The following is a 19,560-nucleotide window of genomic DNA, read 5'->3' on the forward strand; positions in this document are numbered from 1 at the left end:
GATCTGATCCCCAAGTTACATCCTCCAGATACAACTGGTGACTTATGAGGTTCTTTTGCCCAAGTCAGGCTGTCGAGAAATACAAGAGAGCTGCCAGAGAAAGCCACTTAGAGAAAGACTGAACAGGTTAGGACTTTATTCCTTGGAGCGCAGAAGAATGAGGGGAGATTTGATAGAGGTTTACAAAATTATGAAGGGGTATAGACAGAGTTAATGCGAGTAGGCTCTTTCCATCCAGATTAGGAGAGATAAGAACGAGAGGACATGGCTTTAGGGCGAAAGGGGAAAAGTTTAGGGGGAACATTAGGGGGAACTTCTTCACTCAAAGAGTGGTGGGAGTGTGGAACGAGCTGCCATCTGATGTAGTAAATGCAGGCTCACTCTTGAGATTTAAGAATAAATTGGATAGATACATGGACAGGAGAGGTCTGGAGGGTTATGGACTGGGTGCAGGTAAATGGGACTAGTGGAATACTGTTTCGGCACAGACTAGAAGGGCCGAATGGCCTGTTTTCTGTGCTGTAGTTTTCTATGGTTCTATTTACACTCAGAGCCTATTGTGTCACTGTCAATGAATTTGTACATCTTCACCGATAAACAGGTCAACCTGAAGACTGATGCAAGATATTATGGGGTAAATTGAAGCAAAATCCTAAAATCCTGATAAATATACAACCTTTACAGTGAGGAAGCTATATTCTACATCAATTAGCTCTGCAATGAGCAACATATTGAGTCCATGAAAGGTCATTGACCTGATATGTTGACTTCAGTATTCATGGTTTAGAATGGAGGGTGGAAGGGGTTGCGAACAGGAAACCCCGAAGTACAAACATCCTGCAGTTACAAACCTCAGGCTGACTTTTATTATTTCCAGTAGTCAGCCTTGGTGAGAGATCACGAGGAACAAAAGGTCGTGGTCAGGAGAGATTAGAAGGCAGGTGGATTAATGTTCAGGGGCAAGAGATCAGGAGGGAAGTGGAGGAGCAGTTTGCAGGGTATCTCGTTAGCCCAGGATGAACATATCCATGTTCCTGGTCCCCAGACAATACTTTAAAGCCTTCATCTGTGGATCCAAATCTTCTTACCTTTTATCTGTCAAAATTCCCAGCGTCAGAGAAACCAGAAATGCAGTTTTCAAAAATAAGAATATTTAATATGGAGTTAGGCAACTTCTTAAAAGGTTTTACCAACTGACCTTACATCTGAGGGCAGAACGTATGGCAACAATAGGCTTCTGAGGGAGCTGGAGCAAAGTACGTGGCTTAATGACAGGTTTGAAATTTTTAGTTTTCATCTCACCCAATTCAAATCCAATTTCTGCCCAATTTAGAGATGGGAAATTGATAAGAAAATAGTCTCAATACAAGTGAGTAGAAAACCTAAACAAATCTAGATCTATTTACAGTGATCTATGAATTTGTGAAATTTGATTACAAGTTTTATTCTATGAACTGTTTGCTTCCTTTTTTTGACCTTTATAAAATCAAACTTTTGAGCTTTATACGTAAGTGACAGAAATATTTTCATGTTCACATGTTGGCAAGATTCACTGATATCCAGCTCATACCTTGTGCTGCAGTTCCTATGTTACTTTTCCTTGCCTGCAAGTTTACTCCTTCTTCGCCCAGTCTTTTGGGATTGAGGATGCGTTTGTTCCGCTACAGTTCTGTGAGTTAGGAGTTGGTTAGTCAGGTCAATGTGGGACCTGGAGACTCTGCCAGAGGTGAAACAGAAGAGCAGTTTGGGAGTGGTGCTCTAATTCTGCCATGTACATTGGGCTCAATGCATGCTCCCAATGCATGGATCTGGGTCTTCAATGTTTATTCAGGAGCTGCTTCTCCATTTTGAGCAGCATAAACCAGAGATTCCCACGAGCTTTAAATGTTATGTTTTCAAAGAAGCGTTGAGAATATCCTTGAATCGTTCCCCCTCTCCAGCTGGTAATTCCTTGACAGAGCTCAGAATAGAATGTCTGCTCAAGGTGTCTGGTGTTAAGTCTGCCTATCGGAGCCGACTGAGTGTAATTTGGGTCTCGGTGCTGGAAATTTTGGCCTCAAGGAGAATGCCAATGTCTGTTCACTTATCCTACTGGTGGATTTATAGGGTTTATGCAGATAGTATGTTGGTGGCATTAAGTGCCTGGAATAGGTTGACCATATCTCAGACACACATTGGAAGCCAGGAATCACTGTTGACCAGAGGCCAGGTCTGAGGTCTTGATCATCAAACGTTCTCTTCCTCTGACAGCCAGAGGCTGTGCTCACACAGCGAATGTGACGGTGAATTTTGACATCAACATTGGCGAGAGGTGGCTCCTGAGATATGGGAAATTGTCTGTTTTCCAGGGTCTCATCGTAGAACTTAATTGTCAGAGGGTACAGTTATACCAAGGGAGCAGGTTGGTTGAGGATCTTGTTTTGGTGGAAGTGCAAAGCCCATTCTCTCGTATACCTCAGTGGACAGGTCAACAACGATGGAGCTGGGCCTCCAAATTTGTGCATACATTACCTGCACACTTCAGCTCAACTAAAATAGTGGAAGTGATCTTGGTTCTGCTGTAGAGGTGATATAGAATGAACAATTCCCCATTTGTCCTGCAGATTAGCTTCACCATTGCAGGATACATTTTGAAAGTGAGGTCTACTGTGCAGAGAAATATTCAGAAGAATTGGGGCAATGATACAGCTTTGCTTAATAATAATCTGCACCGAGATTGGGCGTGCTATGGATCCAGTGGATAAGATGATGGCTTTGCATTCTGTCATGAGGAAGGTGCAAGATGGACGTGGATTTCTATAGGCAGACAACTTTGAAAAGGATGCTCCACAATTAACAGTCAAAGGCTTTTGTGAGGTCAAAAAAGACCAAGGATGCTGGTTGTTGCTGCTTTCTGCATTTCTCCGGAAGTTGACACAAAGTTAACAACTTGTCCACTGGGCCTAGACATGGAAGGAGTCTCTGGAGAGGAACTTGGTGGCCACTGGGAAATTATGCTTGTGGAAGATGCTGACAATAGTTCCCCTGTGGCAGATAGCAGGGAGGCCATTCTGTGGTTCCCACAATGGATTTGCCTTCCTTCTTGAAGATGTCATGATTATGTCACCTCAGAGGTCCCCTACTATGGCCTCATCTTCCCTACATGGAGACAAGGTTGTGAATAGGTGATTCAATTTTCTCTTTATCAAGTTTCAGAACTTTTGCACAGATACTGTCTGTTCCCAAGGCCTTGCTGTTTTCACTTGGTATACAGACTTGGCAGTTTAAATTGGCAGCGTGGTTGGGCCCATTAGTTTGTTGTGGAGAGGAGCAAAGGGTGCTCACAGAGGACAGAGTCATGATTGAGGATGTGCTCCTTCCAGCAAGCACTGACGGCCTCATTGTCCTTGATCAGTTCAATTCTGCTCCTGGCTCTCAAGATGTGAATGGCTTCCTGTTGGAACTCAGGCTTCATGCTACATCCAGAGCCAGTTTGCTTTCCCTTGAGCTGTGGTGGAGTTTCCAATCCAAAAATGCCTTGTGTTTACAGTAAAGTAGTTCTTGCATTTTCAGGTCATTCTCATCACACCAGTGCTGGGGTTTTCTGGTAGAGAAGTCAAGTCTCTTCACAGGTGCTTACTATGGTGGACCTCAGGGCAGTCCAGGCACTGTGGACAATATAAACTCTTGTTGACTGGGGGCTGTCAGGTTGTCTGTGAGACACAGTCTGAGAAGAGTTCTCTTTGTAAGATCTTTGAGATTTCCTTGCAGCAACGTTTCTGATGCCACAGTTGTTCTGGGACTAGGGTGGGGGGAGAAAACAGAGCAGAATAGGTGGTGGTCTGTGCAGCTACCCACTATGGCACCTTCCATGGCACATGTAATACAGATATCCTGGCAGCATCAATAGAAATCACATCACTCACCTGAGCTGTAATTTTTAAATCAGGTTAGATTTTTACACAGAGGAAATGAGATTTGAACCATGGCTTAAAAAAAATACATGTTGAGATGTGTTCACCTGGACGTCTGCAAATGATCTCTCTAAAGTTCACAATATCAGAGGAGAGGCTCTCTCTCGTCTAATGTCAATGGGCTCTGTGCCACCAAGAATGTTATCAAGGTGCCTGTCATTGTAACAGGGCATGGGGACAAACCTTCAGAGATCCAGACAACAATCCCACTCGATTAGTTTAGTATTGCACGTGGATGAAGATTTTGCTCACACAATGATCAGGGCTTAAGTACTGGTTGGGGCTGAGTGCCCAGGTCCCAGTATATTTCCTGGCTAGTTCAGCACACTTCCATTCCGCATACAAGAATGACTGGAATGCTCAAAGTCACTTTGTTCAAACTCAAGTGATGTGGACTGATGGGAAACCAATGCAATGATAGCATAGAGGGGTTAGATGGCAGGGGGAGATGGAGGGAGTGCTTTCGAATGGCTGAGGATTCTAGAGGGGGAGGAGGGTGGAAGACTGTTGAGATAGATGGAGAAGCAAAGAGCTCTGATGATTGTTGTTGTTAGGTCACGTGATGGTTCCTGCAGTGCACACAGGTCTGGCAGTCCCAGAGCTGACATCTCAGCCGTATCTTTCCATGCCTGGTGTACTTAGTGCTGTTGGATCTGCTTCTCATTAGTTGGAACAAGGATACCTCTACATCCAGATCTGTGTCAGAAGAACCTCCTGAGAGGCTTGTCCACAACTCATACTGAAGAGGGCTTGCCCCACCAACCAAAGAGCAAAGCTCTGCAGAAGGAAATACAGACCCACTGGTAGAGAGCATTCCCAAATTAAAAAGGTCTTTGGCTGACTAGTTGAACAATATGTTTAAAAAGTGACCTGGTTTCCTGATGTGTCATCATATAGGAAGAGAAACTCAAACAATTCTGAAGGAGGTTTGGTATCTAAGGTAACAGGAAGCTATCTAATTGCATGGGGAAGAAGAATTATTATTTTGTTACTGACGTACAGGTAGGAGATAGGTCTCCCAGTCTCTGTTGCATTTTGGATTGCCAGTTGCTTTTGCAGACTTTCTACAAATAAAATGATACTAATGAACAGAGGATAAGTTACAAGGAAAAGCCACACATTTTCAGTAAGCACCATTCCTGCCCGGATGGTCTTGCTGGTAATGTTCCCCTCAGAGACAGAACTCTGTGACTTCAGGAGAGATAAGGAGCCAAATGTTGACACCTCATGTGATACTAATGGAATACTTTGTTGAAAACCCGATGTCCCAATGGCACAGTAATTCAGGAAGATTAAGGTTTCTTATCCTTCTAGCCAGCATCCCTCCCTTATCTAATTTCACCAAAATAAAATTATTGGTCACATCTGTGGTTTCTTATGTTGACTTCAAACGGTGACTCACAGAGAGAGCTAGTGGAACTCAACAAGATTAGGAATGATTTTCGTGTGTGATATATAATGGACGTGCGGAATTAATTAGATAAGAAGTATTGGGTTGTTCTGAGAATGTGGTAAAATGCTGTATTTTTGTTCTTTGATGTTCAAACCTTCCTCCATTTCCAAGAGACAAAAGTACTATTATCTATTTTGATAAGCCAAGACTAAAAAACATCTTCCACACAACAGTATTCATTCTGATTCATTCAGAAGTTTTACATGTTTCAACAAATTCCCAAGTTCCACTAAAAGTAATTTTTAGACAACGTTGGGTGACTATACAGGAAGAGAACATTGCCCATTCACCTCTCTGGCTCTGCCCCTTATCTGCTGAAATGCTAATCTCTGGTTTTGCCATTAAACTTTTAGTCTTCATGCTGTCATTTTTTGCAAATTTCAGCCAAACTAAAATTTCTTAGCATGTGCAATATATGTCGCACATGTGAATCATACCTAATCTTTGAGTTCCATTAGCTTTCTCTGTAAGTGCAAGGAACCTCAGGATCCTGTTCTTTAAATTCTTTCACAGTCTCATCCAAATCTTTCAGTGATCTTTTATCACTCTGAATCCATGTTGCAAAATCTTACTTCTGAGCCTGTCTCCTTGTTCTCCATTCACTCGTTCAGTCAGTGGAAATTGATAGTTTGTCACTACCACCTCCCTTTTGAATTTCCTATACAAATTTCCATAGATGTCCAGTGGAGAGCATTCTGACTGGTTGCATCACCACCTGGTACGGATCCTCCAATGCACAGGATCGCAGGAGGCTACAGAGGGTTGTAGACTCAGCCAGCTCCATCACAGGCACAACCCTCCCCACCATCAAGAACATTTTCAAGAGGTGGCGTCTCAAGAAGGCGGCATCCATCACTAAGGGCCCTCACCATTTGGGACATGCCCTCTTCTTGTTACTACCATCGGGGAGGAGGTACAGGAGCCTGAAGACCCACACTCAATGATGCAGGAACAACTTCTTCCCCTCCACTATCAGGGTGGCACAGTAGTGTAGTGGTTAGCGTAACGCTATTACAGCGCCAGTAACCTGGGTTCAATCCCGGCCACTGTCTGTAAGGAGTTTGTACAATCTCCCCATGTCTACATGGGTTTCCTCCGGGGGCTCCGGTTTCCTCCCACATTCCAAAGACGTACGGGTTAGGAAGTTGTGGGCGTGCTATGTTGGCGCCGGAAGTGTGGCAACAATTGGCAAAGATGCATTTCACTGTGTGTTTCGATGTACATGTGACTGATAAAGCTATAATCTTATATATTTCTGAATGATCCATGAACACCACCTCATTATTGCTTTTTTTACACTAATTATTTTTGTAATTTACAGATTTTTATGTCCTGCACTGTACTGCTGCCGCAAGCCAACACATTTCACGTCATACGTCCGTGATAATAAATCTGATTCTGATTTTCTGCCAACATGACTTCTTCTGTCCCTTGAGAAGGTTGCTAAAAATTGAACCATACCTTTGTTTTTACCCCCATAATTCCTCCTGTTTTGCTCATTAGTAACTTCCATTCTCGTAAAACACTTCGAATGACTTATTTAAGTGACATTGAACTTAGGCTGCTCTCACTCCAAGGACACGTCAAGGAATCGTGCATCAAATGTAAGAGAGTACCTGGCCTGTTGAATTGCATCCACCCAAGTTTCACAGTCGGCCTCTTCCTCAATCCGGAGCTCCAAAGGTTTATGTCCTTCATGGCCAAAGTTTATGGTAAAGTAATGCTGCAGGGACAAAGGATTACAGGATTAATCACTCTCCCCCTTGATGGTCATTGAGCAGTCAGAGTAATAAGTGTTTTAATGACACAACAAGGCCTTTGACAAGGGTGATCCAGTCTAGAAAGTTAGATCACAAGGGATCTAGGGTGAGCTAGCCAATTGGATACAACGTCAATTTGATGGTAGGAGACAGTTGTGGCGGAGGGGTGTTTCTCAGACTGGAGGCCTGTGACCAGTGGTGTGCCGCCACAGGGATCGGTGCTGGGTCCCCTGTCGTTCATCATTTATATTAACGATTTGGATGAGAACGTAGGTGACGTGGTCAGTAAGTTTGAAGATGACACTAAAGTTGTTGGTGTAGTGGACAGTGAAGAAGGTTATCTAAGATGACAATGGGATCTTGATCAAGTGGGCCAGGAATGGTCGACGGATAAACGGGAAGTGTTGCATTTTTGTGAGACAAACCAGGGCAGGACTTGCTCAGTAAATAGTAGGGTCCTGGGGAGTGTTGTAGAACAGAGAGACCTAGGACTGCAGGTACATGGTTCCTTGTAAGTGGCGACGCAGATAGACAGGGTGGTGAAGGCGGCATTTGGCACGCTGGCCTTCACTGGTCAGAATATGGAGTGCAGGAGTTGAGAGGTCAGGTCACAGTTGTACCAGATGCTGGTAAGGCCACACTTGGAGCACTACATACAGTTCTGGTCGCCCTGCTATAGGAAGGATGTCATTACACTGGAGAGGGTGCAAAAAATATTTACGATAATGTTATCAGGACTGGAGGACTTGGGTTGTAAGGAGAAGCCGGATAGGTTAGCGCTCTTTTCCCTGAAGGGATGACCTTATAGAGGTTTATAAAATCATGAGGGGCATAGCCAAAGGTTATAAGGTGAATAGCCAAAGGCTTTTCCCCAGGACAGGGGAGACCAAAACTAGAAGGTGAGAGGGGAAAACTTTAAAAGGGACCTGAAGGGCAATTTCCTCACACAGAGGGTGGTGAGTATATGGAATGAGCTGCCAGAGGAAGTGGTTGAGGCAGGTACAATAACAACATTTAAAAGGCATTTGGACAGTTCGATGGATAGGAAAGGGGTATGGGCCAAACGCAAGCAAATGGGACCGGCTCTGTCAGGCAATTTGGTCGGCTTGGACAATTTAGCCCGAAGGGCCTGTTTCAGGCTGCACAGCTCCGTGACTTCCATGACATTCATTTTTAGCCCAGGTTAATCAAACAGAAATTTATTTTGAGATCCTAGTTGGCATCAATATGAGACCAAGTTTATGATTATACAACTATCATGAAAAGCAACTTAAACAAGATATAGGAAGGTGGCAAGAATCCATTGAAGGAGGCCTCCAAGGATTCAGAGAAGGGAGAGAGGATCTTGGGCATCAAGAACATTTGAGACTCATTAAAACACAACTGTACAGTAAGATGGATGAAGCCTACAAAACTTACAGCGTTACCATAAATTTAACCTGAATATCTAGCTCAACAGGATTACCTGATTCTAAGCAGCATAACAGATAATTTGGACAGAATATTCTGCACCAACATTGTGCAATACCATTTATATTTTACTTAAAGAGGATTAACAGAAGGTAGAATCCTACAAACTCCACGAGTCAGGTTCACTTTTGCTTCACAACATGTGTGGAGGAAAAATGAAAGGAATAAGAGCAAGGAGAGAAGCAGAGCTGGAGAACAGCGGCACTACGGCACTTCCCCAGGACTGGAGCAGCAAGATTTTAGGGCGAGAAACTTTTTCATCCTCTCTGAAACCTGCTGCTGGTTTAATGCCCTGTTGCTCAAGGTTGTGCCTAGGGCTTCTTACTGCATTTATTTGGCTAAGAATCCAGGGAAGGCAGGAAACAAGTTGAGAAAAATTTTGTGATCTTTCAATAAACAAAAACTTCTATTTTAGGGAGTTAAAAAGGATTATCTCCATAACTTTTATACAAGAAAAGATGAGTTGACATATTTACCATTTCCAAGAACAAATGAGAAATATCATATTTGCCACTTCTTCACGGAGACTGAGTATTCAGTAACTCTACACATTATATAATGCTGTAACAATATATGTAATTTCAGGTATCACTAAATTAAAATCTACATTTCAGTTCAGGCTATTAGAATTTTCCCTTCATGCAAGATTTATTCCTTGGAATGTAGGAGAATGAGGGGCGACCTTATAGAAGTATTTAAAATTATGAGAGGCATAGATAAGGTGGACGGTAACAGTCTTTTCCCCAGGGTAGGGGAGTCCAAAACTAGGGGGCATAGGTTTAGGGTGAGAGGGGAAAGATTTAAAAGAGACCTGAGGGGCAACTTTTTCACACAGAGGGTGGTGAGTGTATGGAACGAGCTGCCAGAGGAAGTGGGTGAGGCAGGTACAACAGTATCATTTCAGAAGCACTTGGATAGGTACATGGAGGGGTGGGGCTTGGAAGGATATGGGCCAAACGCTGGACATTGGGACTAGCTGGGTGGGCACTGTGGTCAGCATGGACTGGTTGGGCCGAAGGGCCTGTATCTGTGCTGTGTTGCTCTGTGACTCTAAGATTCTTTTGTGCTGAGAATTACATCTACTTTCTGGAATTTTTAGTATCTCACCTTCAATATTCAGCTTCTACTTGCTTTACTATTTAATAAAATTTTAAAAATTCTAAATTGAATGTTACTTTGTATAAACACACAATAATATTGAATCTCTATTCTGCCTCAAGTACGAAGGAGGTCCTGGTTCTGTCACTATTCATCCAGATGTAGTTTGCACAAACGGATTATATTATTGAATAAAATTTGTTATATATGCAGCATCCTATAAATTTTAATGGATCTAATCTTTTTTAAGCATCCCAGTCTCAACAACTTAAACTAAACAAGTATCATAAAATTGCAAAGATTCTACTGAATTCTACTGAATTATGAATTTATTTTTGTCATCAGAATCTTTCTCCTGAAAGCACTGAACCTTGAAGAACTATGGCACTTCAATATCGGTTGCTCGCCACCATTTCCCCGAGTATTTATTTTTAATACGTGAACCTTGACAATGAGTAGCAGCAGCATATCATGACCACAGAATCCAATCGTCTGTAGTTTTCTGATTCCTGACCACAGAAGCTATTCTCCAATTGTTAATTAGAACCAGCACTGTCTGCTTCTGAGAGTTCCAAACTGTTTGCTGGCTAACAACGACTTTCATTGTCCAATTGTTTAAGTAAGAAAAGTAAATAACAGCAAAGTGGGAATAATTTAGTGTAAAAAAACATTCAATTAATAGCTAATTTGAATCACGCAGTAAGAGGAGTAGTTTGTGGCTTCCACGGATTCTAAGGAGCATCTGATCGGGTCCATGCTTTGAACTGCATTTCAGAATAAAATAACATCACAAAAGGAGACCATTTTAATTCCTCACAGCCATTCTGTTTAGCTCAGTCTAATGCAATCCTAAATCCTACCACACCATCCACACACACAAAGATTTTCTGCAGCTTCCCTCTAATCCTCCACAGTTCCCTTGAATGTTATGTCCCTTGGTTATTGACCTCCATGGAAAAATTAGAGTTTTCCAGCCATTCTTAATAGGCCACTTACAATTCTATACACTTGAATTAAATCTTGTCACAGTCTCTTCTATTCCAAAGAAACCAATCCCAACCTAGCCAATCTTTGCACATTGGTGAAATTCTCTAGTCTTGGCTTAAGCATCTTCCAAAGTCCAGAGTGTGCTTAAATTCACAGGGACTATTCTCTGCAGCATTTGGCTCCTGAGATCTTCATTCCATGGATGCTTCAGTAGAGACACTAGTGGCCACAGTCCATCCTGGAGATGTGATCATGGCCACAAGGCCACACAGGGTGCAATGCAATCCAACGTCCAGGTTTCTGGCTTTTACACATCGGCACAATTAATATGAAAAGGAGGAAAACTGAATCTGTAAAAGTCCTGTCCAACTCCCAGAGAGTCTTCAGTACATCACATCACATTTGCAAGTTTGGGTTCACCAAAGCGGTCATTGTTGAGATATGTAAAATGTTGCAGGAAACCTTTGATTATGCTCTCATGCCTTGATTGTCCCCCCACGGAGGTCAAGGTCACACTGATTGTCAACTTCCTTGCTCAAAGAACTGTCCAAGTGACCATAAACAGAGCTCTATTATGCCTCCCAATTTTCTGATGCCTACTGCAGAGAGGTCACCCAGTCACTATAATCATGGAGAAATGATTTCATCTACTTTGATTTCAGCGATGCAGGGGTGGCATCTTGGGTACTGGGATTTGCAATTGTTGTTGGCTTTGCACAAGTGCAGTGCCCAAAAGAACTCCACAGACACCCAAAAGCTTTTAGTCAACAGGAAACTTCTTGCCTATCATGAAGTCTTTCCTCATGGTGATTGCCAAGTTTGCTGGTAGCAGATGACTTGCATCCTGAGGAAGTCCACACTGCCCACTGTCTGTTGGAATAGATTGTTGCAAACAAGCATTGTTGCTTACTTCCATTTCTCCTCACATTAATACACTCTCCAGTCACAGTAGCTAAACCACACATGTACCAGAATGATAGTGGAAAATGCCGCAGATCTCCACACGATGTGGTTCTGTTGCCTGCATCGGTCCAGGGGCAACCTGCAGTACAAGCCAAGCAGATGCATCATGTGCTACATTCTGCTTAACCTTGCCCTCACATCCTTCTTTGCAGGCCCACCTACCCTGATTGCAACATATGACTAAATGAACCACTGCTTCAGTTACCCGAGTGGCTTTCTGCAATACCTCTGCATTAAAAAACCTTTTTCTTTTTGAGAGGACTGACACTGCTGTTGTAAACCAGGTTTCCAGATCACCTGGACAGATCTTGTGCAGAGATGGAATTTCCTCCATAGGCGTTGGATTGTCACTCCTGTTGGGATGTTTCTCATTGATCAGGACTTGCCTGTTTCTCCAAGGGAATGTGGGAGCTCCTTCTCTCCATCCTGCAGCCATAGTGTGTGTTGCTGCCATGCAGCTGCCATCAGCATTGAATTTTTAAGTGCTGCTGCTGTTCTCTGAATGCTGCACAGCAAGTGTCAGGACAAGTGCAAAACTGAAAGAGGTCTGACTGGGAATCACAAAAGTTCCATTTACTGCTTGTTCCCTGGAAGGACTAGTCTAACATCAATGTTACAATTTCTTTTGTGAGTGACACAATACGTATTAGCACTAAATGCTTTAACAAACCAAAGATAAGTGAAATCTAATTTCAAGACAAGAATTCTGCCTTTTTATAATTTTTTCCTGACTGCTTTATTTTCCTAAAGACCAACCATATCTACACCTCCAAATCTTTATTCCACCACTCAGCCAAAGATTTCATTTAGCCATTACTTTCACTGAGCTTATCTCTAAGACACAATGCATTGCACTGTTTGCTTTGAACTATAATTGATTATTTACCTGCCAACTGAACTATCCTACATATCTACATAATAGATGCTGCATTCTCCATGATTAGTGATGCCCCCCAATTTATCATTAGACATTTGTATTATTCTGCAAATGCCTACATCCAAATCATACACATCAATGGGAAAGAATGGGGCATATCACTACTCACATTTTGCCAATGCAAAGCAAATTATTTTATCCTACCCTTTTCATCTTCCAGATTCCCCAACCTATTTGATTCTGGAATTTGTCAAAGTCTTCAATTGCAACCAGTTATGTTTAACATCAGAGGAATGGAGTTGACGACATATTGCTCTGTTTCTATTGAGAAATTTTAGTCCAGTTTTCCTTTTCTGTTTTTTTTTTGTATTTTTTTTTCCTTAGTTTAGTTTGGTTTGATATATTCTTTATAATTTTTCTTATTGTTTTGGGGATTTTTTTTCTTTCTTTTATATTTTATAATAAATCTTTTTCCTTTATATTATATTCATTCACTAACAGATCGTTGGATCTACAGACTTTTTTATACTATATTGTTCTTTATGATTATCCATGTCATGATTGTTCTCCTGATCTCTTTGTATTACATGTAAACATTGATATATTAATCTGTATTAATTCGAAAACTAATAAAAAGATTGAAAAAGAAAGAAAAAAGTTATTCTCAACAGGTTCCTTCAAAGAGAGTTCATGCACGGTCATGCAGCCCAACGTTTAAAATGAAACAGTTTGCACGTGAATTTCCTGGATATGTTGTAGTGTCCATCCATAGAGTGGAACCCCATGCAGAATCAGTTGTCTGGTTGGTAAAACTCCCAGGGAACGAGGATATTCTCTTATTGAAAATAAATACTGGTAGACTGAGGGCCAGTTTCTAAGCAGATTGACCCTCTGATCATATTATTTCACAAGGATGAATCCCAGGTATGGATGGCTTGCCCTCGGACAATAAGTTGGGACTCTATTTATTGGAATTTAGAAACCTCAAGTTACCTTTCAATAAATACTGGGACCCAAGAGTCAACCAAGCAATGTGGAGATCTCATTTGCAGAGAAAGTGAAGGGATTCAGTGGGTGCTTACAACGACAGTCCAATAACAATCACAGGCATTTTTCTGATTCTAGCATTTAACTAGCAGATTTATTGGACTGAATTTCATATTTGATCACAGTGGTATTTGAAATCTAGCTCTGGAGTACTACTCCAGTCCCATCTCAGTTCCCAAAGAGGACAGCTGCAGAGGAAGGAACAGTTTGTATGCACACAGTAGAAAAAATATTCAGGAGTGTTCCAATTCTCCAAGTGATTATTAATTCATTCTGGGGAATGCACTGGAGCCACACCCACAAAGAAAGAGGTATGGAAGTAGGAGAAATCCATTAAAGAAAGCATCTTGAGGCACATGTTCAACAGTATGACCACGTACAAGAGTCTTATCAACTTCTTTGAAAATATTTTATTTAGTTTTAAAAATTTAGCCCTGATTAGATATGATCACCCAAAAAGCTTGTTTTTATATTTTAAAAAAAGTTCTTTATGAAGATCACTGGTAGTTTATGGGTAATAATGTGAACTAGAATTATGCTTACAAATTAAGTACTGCTGATGATAACAAGCATAACGCAAGGATGAAATTCTCTGCCATTTTAACATGGCCTTAAATTGGTTAATGACAATTAGAATATCTTAGGACCATATTTGACATCTTTCTATAATTATCAATAACACTGATTTATAACCTAATGCAGTTTTGAACAATGGATGAACTTGGTGAATGGATTAGCGAGAAAACTTTTCATTACATCAGAGTTCAGAAAGGCAAGGTGGTCTCGTGGAATGCCAGTAATGCTACAACCAACCAGCTGAAGAGGACATTAAGCACAATGGTAATATCTTCTCAGTGTGCTCTCAATATGATTTGGAAATTGTAACACAGTGGTATCAATCCCTGGCATCCCGTTTTCAGTTACAATTTCACACCTAAAGACTGCCAGCAAGTTCTAAAAACTGTAGATGGAGAGATCACATCCTTGTCATCCTGGTGCCTTTTGTGCTACCTGACCAGCGGTTAACAGTTTCCTTTACTACTGTGGGCCGTCAGAAGGGATAAAGGTAGAAGGACGGGATTCAGCCAACACACACGTGCATGATACCAGTTAGTAGGTGTTACACGTTAACTGTTTGGAATCCGATTGCATCACGGATACTGTGGCTCCTACAGCATCCACAACGTGTATGTTTACTGTTCCTTAAAGTACCAAGCGTACACTTGAAAACTATGACCTGGTCGAGATCAGCGCAGAATTACGCGACATTCTGGTCTCCCTGTAACTGCGCCTCTCGGCTCAGTAACACAAAGCAAGTGCGTTAATTAATGGAAAACCAGAGGCTGGATGTTTTCCTGGTCCCTGGCAGCGAGGACGGGTCAGGTGGTGCACACACACGCACCTTTCTATTTATACTGGTGTTACCGGAGGGCAATGACATAACTCCGCCACATTTCGCTCTTTGTTTGTGTGTGTGCCCATCACACGGATGGGCCCAGAGCCAATCCAATGTGCTCTGTGGGACTGGAACTGTCCCGGAGAGCGGCTCCGCGCCGCAAACCCTGACATTACTGGTGCCAATGCCCTGAGCCTCCCGGGCGTACCGGCGCTCTTTCACAAAAAGCATCGCCTGGTTTTTGGACTGTTTCCAAACTGAGGAACTGTTCTGTGGCGGGGGCAGGGTCCCGGTAACCAAGTTCCACAAAATGATGCCATTTCTGCACTGAGGCTTCCGAATGGTCTGATGGATCCCAATGCCCAGCGATTCAACAGAGAACCAGAGATGACGCCCGATGTAATGTTGAATGTTGCTGTTTGAATGCGAGCGGACGGCGAGTCTGAAGTGTGTTCGGGAGAATAAGTTTCACACCAAGTGGTGAAGGGAGCGTCATGACTCCAAAGCTGGGGGGGGGGGGGGGGGTTGGAGGGTGGAGGGTTATGTCCAGTGTCCCCTCCCCTCCCCTCCCCAACACCGGCCGTCCCGCGGGAACCCAGAAACTACCGGCGGTCGGGAGAGCTCGGTAAACTGCCGGCTCTGACATTTCTGTGTCGGTAACATCGTTGTCCCGACAGAACACTCCGCTTCCACCGCCGCTGGTGGCGGCACAGGGTGGGGTTCAATCTGCCGGTGTGTGCCGTTACCGCGCCGGCCACCCCTCCCTGACACCACACCCCCCCCCCCTAAACTTGGAGCCGGGTTTGGAACAGGTCGCGCCTTCGTTGGGTGCGCGGTCTCCCTCGCACGGGTCGGCTGCGGCCCCCGTCCCAGCCCCGGAGAGGTGCCCCGGCCACCGGCACCCTGTCTCTCCCCGGGCACCTCTCCCCGGGTCACCCGGGCACCTCTCCCCCGGGCACCTGGGACACCTCTCCCGGGGCACTCCTCCCGGGTCACCCGGGCACCTCTCCCCCGGGCACCTGGGACACCTCTCCCGGGGCACTCCTCCCGGGTCACCCGGGCACCTCTCCCCGGGCACCTGGGACACCTCTCCCGGGGCACTCCTCCCGGGTCACCCGGGCACCTCTCCCCGGAGTGTCTCTCCCGGGGCCGGGACGGGGGTCGCCGTCGGTTGCTGCCCAGGAGCCCGGTGCCGACGCCCGCCGCCAGCGCCCGTACCTGCTTGTCCAGGGGGTCCCGGGCGGTAGCCGGGGGCTTGGGGGAAGCGACCCTCTCGCAGGTGCAGCCCTCGATCAGGTACATGCCGGCCGGCCGCCCGCTGTGTTCGTGCTCGAAGTAGAAGAGCAGGTTCTGGAAGAGGGCGAACCACTTGTCATGCCACCTGTTGTCGGCCGTCCGCTTGCCCAGGTATCCGCGCCGGGCCCCCTCCCGCCTTGCCGCCAGCGCCAGGTACGCGGCGTGGCCCTCGTTGTACCTGATGCTCTTCTGCATCGTCCCGGCCCCGGCCCGTGGCGGGGACCGACCCGCCGACCGGCTGCGAACCCAGGGCTGGGGGAGGCGCTATCACGTGGCAGCTCAGCCCTAATCCGCTTTGACACCGACTTAAAGGGACAGGATCTGGTGGCGGAGCTTCGGCTGCGGGCGCGGACCCACGCCTCCCGGCTGTGTGTGTGTGTGTGTGTGTGGGATCTTCCCTGCGCTGGCGCCGCCCCCCTCCCTCCCCTCCCCTCCCCTTCCCCCCCCCCCCCCCCCCCCCCGCATGGGGCACATGCGAGGTGTCAGCTCCCTGCACGCCGGGCGTTTCCCTCGCAGCTCCCTCCCCGGGACCCGGAGGCGCCGGCGGGTGTGTGTCGGGCACCAGGCACGGCGGCAGCCTCCGCTTCGGCAGCGGGGCTCAACCGGGGCCGGGGTACCGGCCCTGCACACTCAGAGCTGCACACAGCCTTGCACACTCAGCCCTGCACACTCACCTCTGCACACAGCCTTGCACACTCACCCCTGCACACTCAGCGCTGCACACTCATAGAGCTGCACACTCAGCCCTGCACACTCAGCGCTGCACACTCAGCCCTGCACACAGCCCTGCACACTCAGCGCTGCACACTCAGCCCTGCACACAGCCCTGCACACTCAGCGCTGCACACTCAGCCCTGCACACAGCCTTGCACACTCACCCCTGCACATTCATCCCTGCACACTCAGCCTTGCACACTCCGCACCGGGCGGGAGCGGGTGGTGAGGTGCGGGCTGCAGCACCGGGCAGGGGCAGGTGACCCCTGCCCTCCCCGGGCTCCGGGCAGCGGCCCCCGGAGCTGCTCCTCCTTCGCCCCGCGATGGACGCTCCGTCCCCGGCGGCCGGGGCTCCAACCAGCCGGCCGCAGCGGGCACTCCGCTCGCTCGGTAACGTTACCCTGCAATGATTCACTGCCCCACTCTCAGAAAGTTTCAAAGGCTTTACTGCACTTTGAGTCCGTTGGCATTCAACAGGAGGTTTGAGTGTGGCGGCCCTGCCCCGCACTCGCTGCGGGACCTCTACCCCAGCCGCCATCACTCAGCACTGCACCTGTCACCTGAACCTCGCCCTCAGCCAAACACCGGGCTGTCAGTTCGGATTCTGCTCTCCTGCATGCAGCGTGGGGTCCAGAACCTCCTGGCCCAGAGTGAGGAAGGGCGGTCGAACCAAAACCAAATCTCTGGTGTGGGAGAGAGGGGCCGCAGTCCGGGGAAAGCCGAATCCCGGTTCAACATCGCTTCCAGGAGCAACGCCGGGAGCTCTCGCTGCAACAAGGCGCTTGACTTGTTTGACCAATATTAGCTAGTGTATTTATAATTGATTATTTTTAAGGTAGGTGGCAAAGCATTAATGCCTATAACCATGTTGCAATAAAATAAATGAATATAATCGGAATCAGGTTTATTATTGACACATGACGTGAACTTTGTTTTGCGGCAGCAGTACTGTTACTGTGCAAGACATAACATCTATAAATTACAAAATAAATAAATAGTGCAAAAAAAAAGGAATAGCGAGGTAGTGTTCATGGGTTTATGGACCGTTCAGAAATCTGATGGCGGAGGGGAAGAAGCTGTTCCTGAATCGTTGAGTGTGGGTCTCCAGGCTCCTGTACCTCCTCCCCGATGGTAGTAACGAGAAGAGGGCACGTCCCGGGTGGTGAGGGTCCTCAGTGACAGATGTCACCTTCCTGAGGCACCGCCTCTGGACGTCCTGGATGTGGGGATGGCTGTGTCTGTGATAGTCGGAAACTGTATTAAAATGTAACTAACTATGAGAACTGTAAGCACATAAACATAGGCCACAAACAACCTCGGAAGACAGAAACATGAGCCTTTTAGCCATGAATAAGATAAAGGTTTTTAAGTGAGAGGCAGACGAAAGAAAATAAAACAACAGGCTGTTATTCACAGGGGATTGTGAAACACAACTGAAAGAGATTCTTGCCCGACCATAAAGAAGAGAAAGAGTCACAGTGTCACAGAGCAACACAGCAGGGATACAGGCCTTTCAGCCCAACAAGTCCGTGCCGACCACAGTGCCCTCCCAGCTAGTCCCAATTTACTGCGTGCGGCCCATATCCCTCCAAGCCCCACCCCTCCATGTACTTATCCAAGTGCTTCTTCAATGATACTGTTGTACCTGCCTCACCCACTTCCTCTGGCAGCTCGTTCCATACACTCACCACCCTCTGCGTGAAAAAGTTGCCCCTCAGGTCCCTTTTGAATCTTTCCCCTCTCACCTTAAACCTCTGCCCACCCCCCAGTTTGGACTCCCCTCCCCTGGGGAAAAGATTGTTACCGTCCACCTTATCTGTGCCTCTCATAATTTTAGACACTTCTACAAGGTCGCCCTTCATTCTCCTACATTCCAAGGAATAAAGACCCAGCCTGGCCAACCTCTCCCTGTAACTCAGGCCCTCAAGTCCTGGCAACATCCTCGTAAAACTTTTCTGCACTTTTCAGTTTAACCACGTCCTTCCTATAACAGTGTGAGCTGTTATTCCTCACCAGGGTGAGAAAGGGTCAATAAATCCTGGCAAAACCAAACAGAAGCATTAATACAGAAAGAGAAAGAAGCCGAATACGAATCATGTTATTTAAACAAAGCAGTTCAGGGATCAGAATCCACAAGGACATGAAGTGGTTTGTTTAGACTTTTTTTTCATGATGATAACAAAGGAGACATTGGGCCCATCAGATCTGTGCCAGTTCCCAGCAGACCAACTCCATCACTCCCAATCCCCTTCCCTTATTTCCCTGAACCCTTGCAACTTATCCTCTCTCACAAATGCCCATCAACTCCCCTCTACCTCTTACTTGCACTAAGAAGTAATGCACAGCGGCCATTTAACCTCCCAGCCTGGCACTGGGACAAGGGAGGAACCCAGGGCACTGGGCAGACACCATCCATACTCCACACAGACCGCACCCAGATGTCTGGATTGAACCCGGGACGCTGGAGCTGCGAGGTAGCAGGTTAACCGCTCTACCACCAAGTTGTCCCATGCTCTCATTTCTCAAGGAAGAGTTTGTGAGACTCA

At 45.8% G+C, this 19,560-nt stretch overlaps 1 protein-coding gene across 1 annotated transcript in view; it reads right to left on the bottom strand.

Moving 5' to 3' along the window:
• rasgrf2b (Ras protein-specific guanine nucleotide-releasing factor 2b) overlaps positions 1-16,495 on the bottom strand; it is a 155,423-nt gene extending 138,928 nt beyond the window's left edge. The window contains exons 1-2 of the mRNA XM_052020666.1: positions 16,223-16,495; positions 7,023-7,129 (exon numbers count right to left, since the gene is read on the bottom strand). Coding sequence (XP_051876626.1) covers positions 7,023-7,129; positions 16,223-16,495 — 380 coding nt within the window. The remainder of the gene's footprint in view (positions 1-7,022; positions 7,130-16,222) is intronic.
• Positions 16,496-19,560: the final 3,065 nt, after the last annotated feature.

The sequence above is a fragment of the Pristis pectinata genome, chromosome 7, assembly GCF_009764475.1.
Source record: "Pristis pectinata isolate sPriPec2 chromosome 7, sPriPec2.1.pri, whole genome shotgun sequence".
Classification (NCBI taxonomy): domain Eukaryota; kingdom Metazoa; phylum Chordata; class Chondrichthyes; order Rhinopristiformes; family Pristidae; genus Pristis; species Pristis pectinata.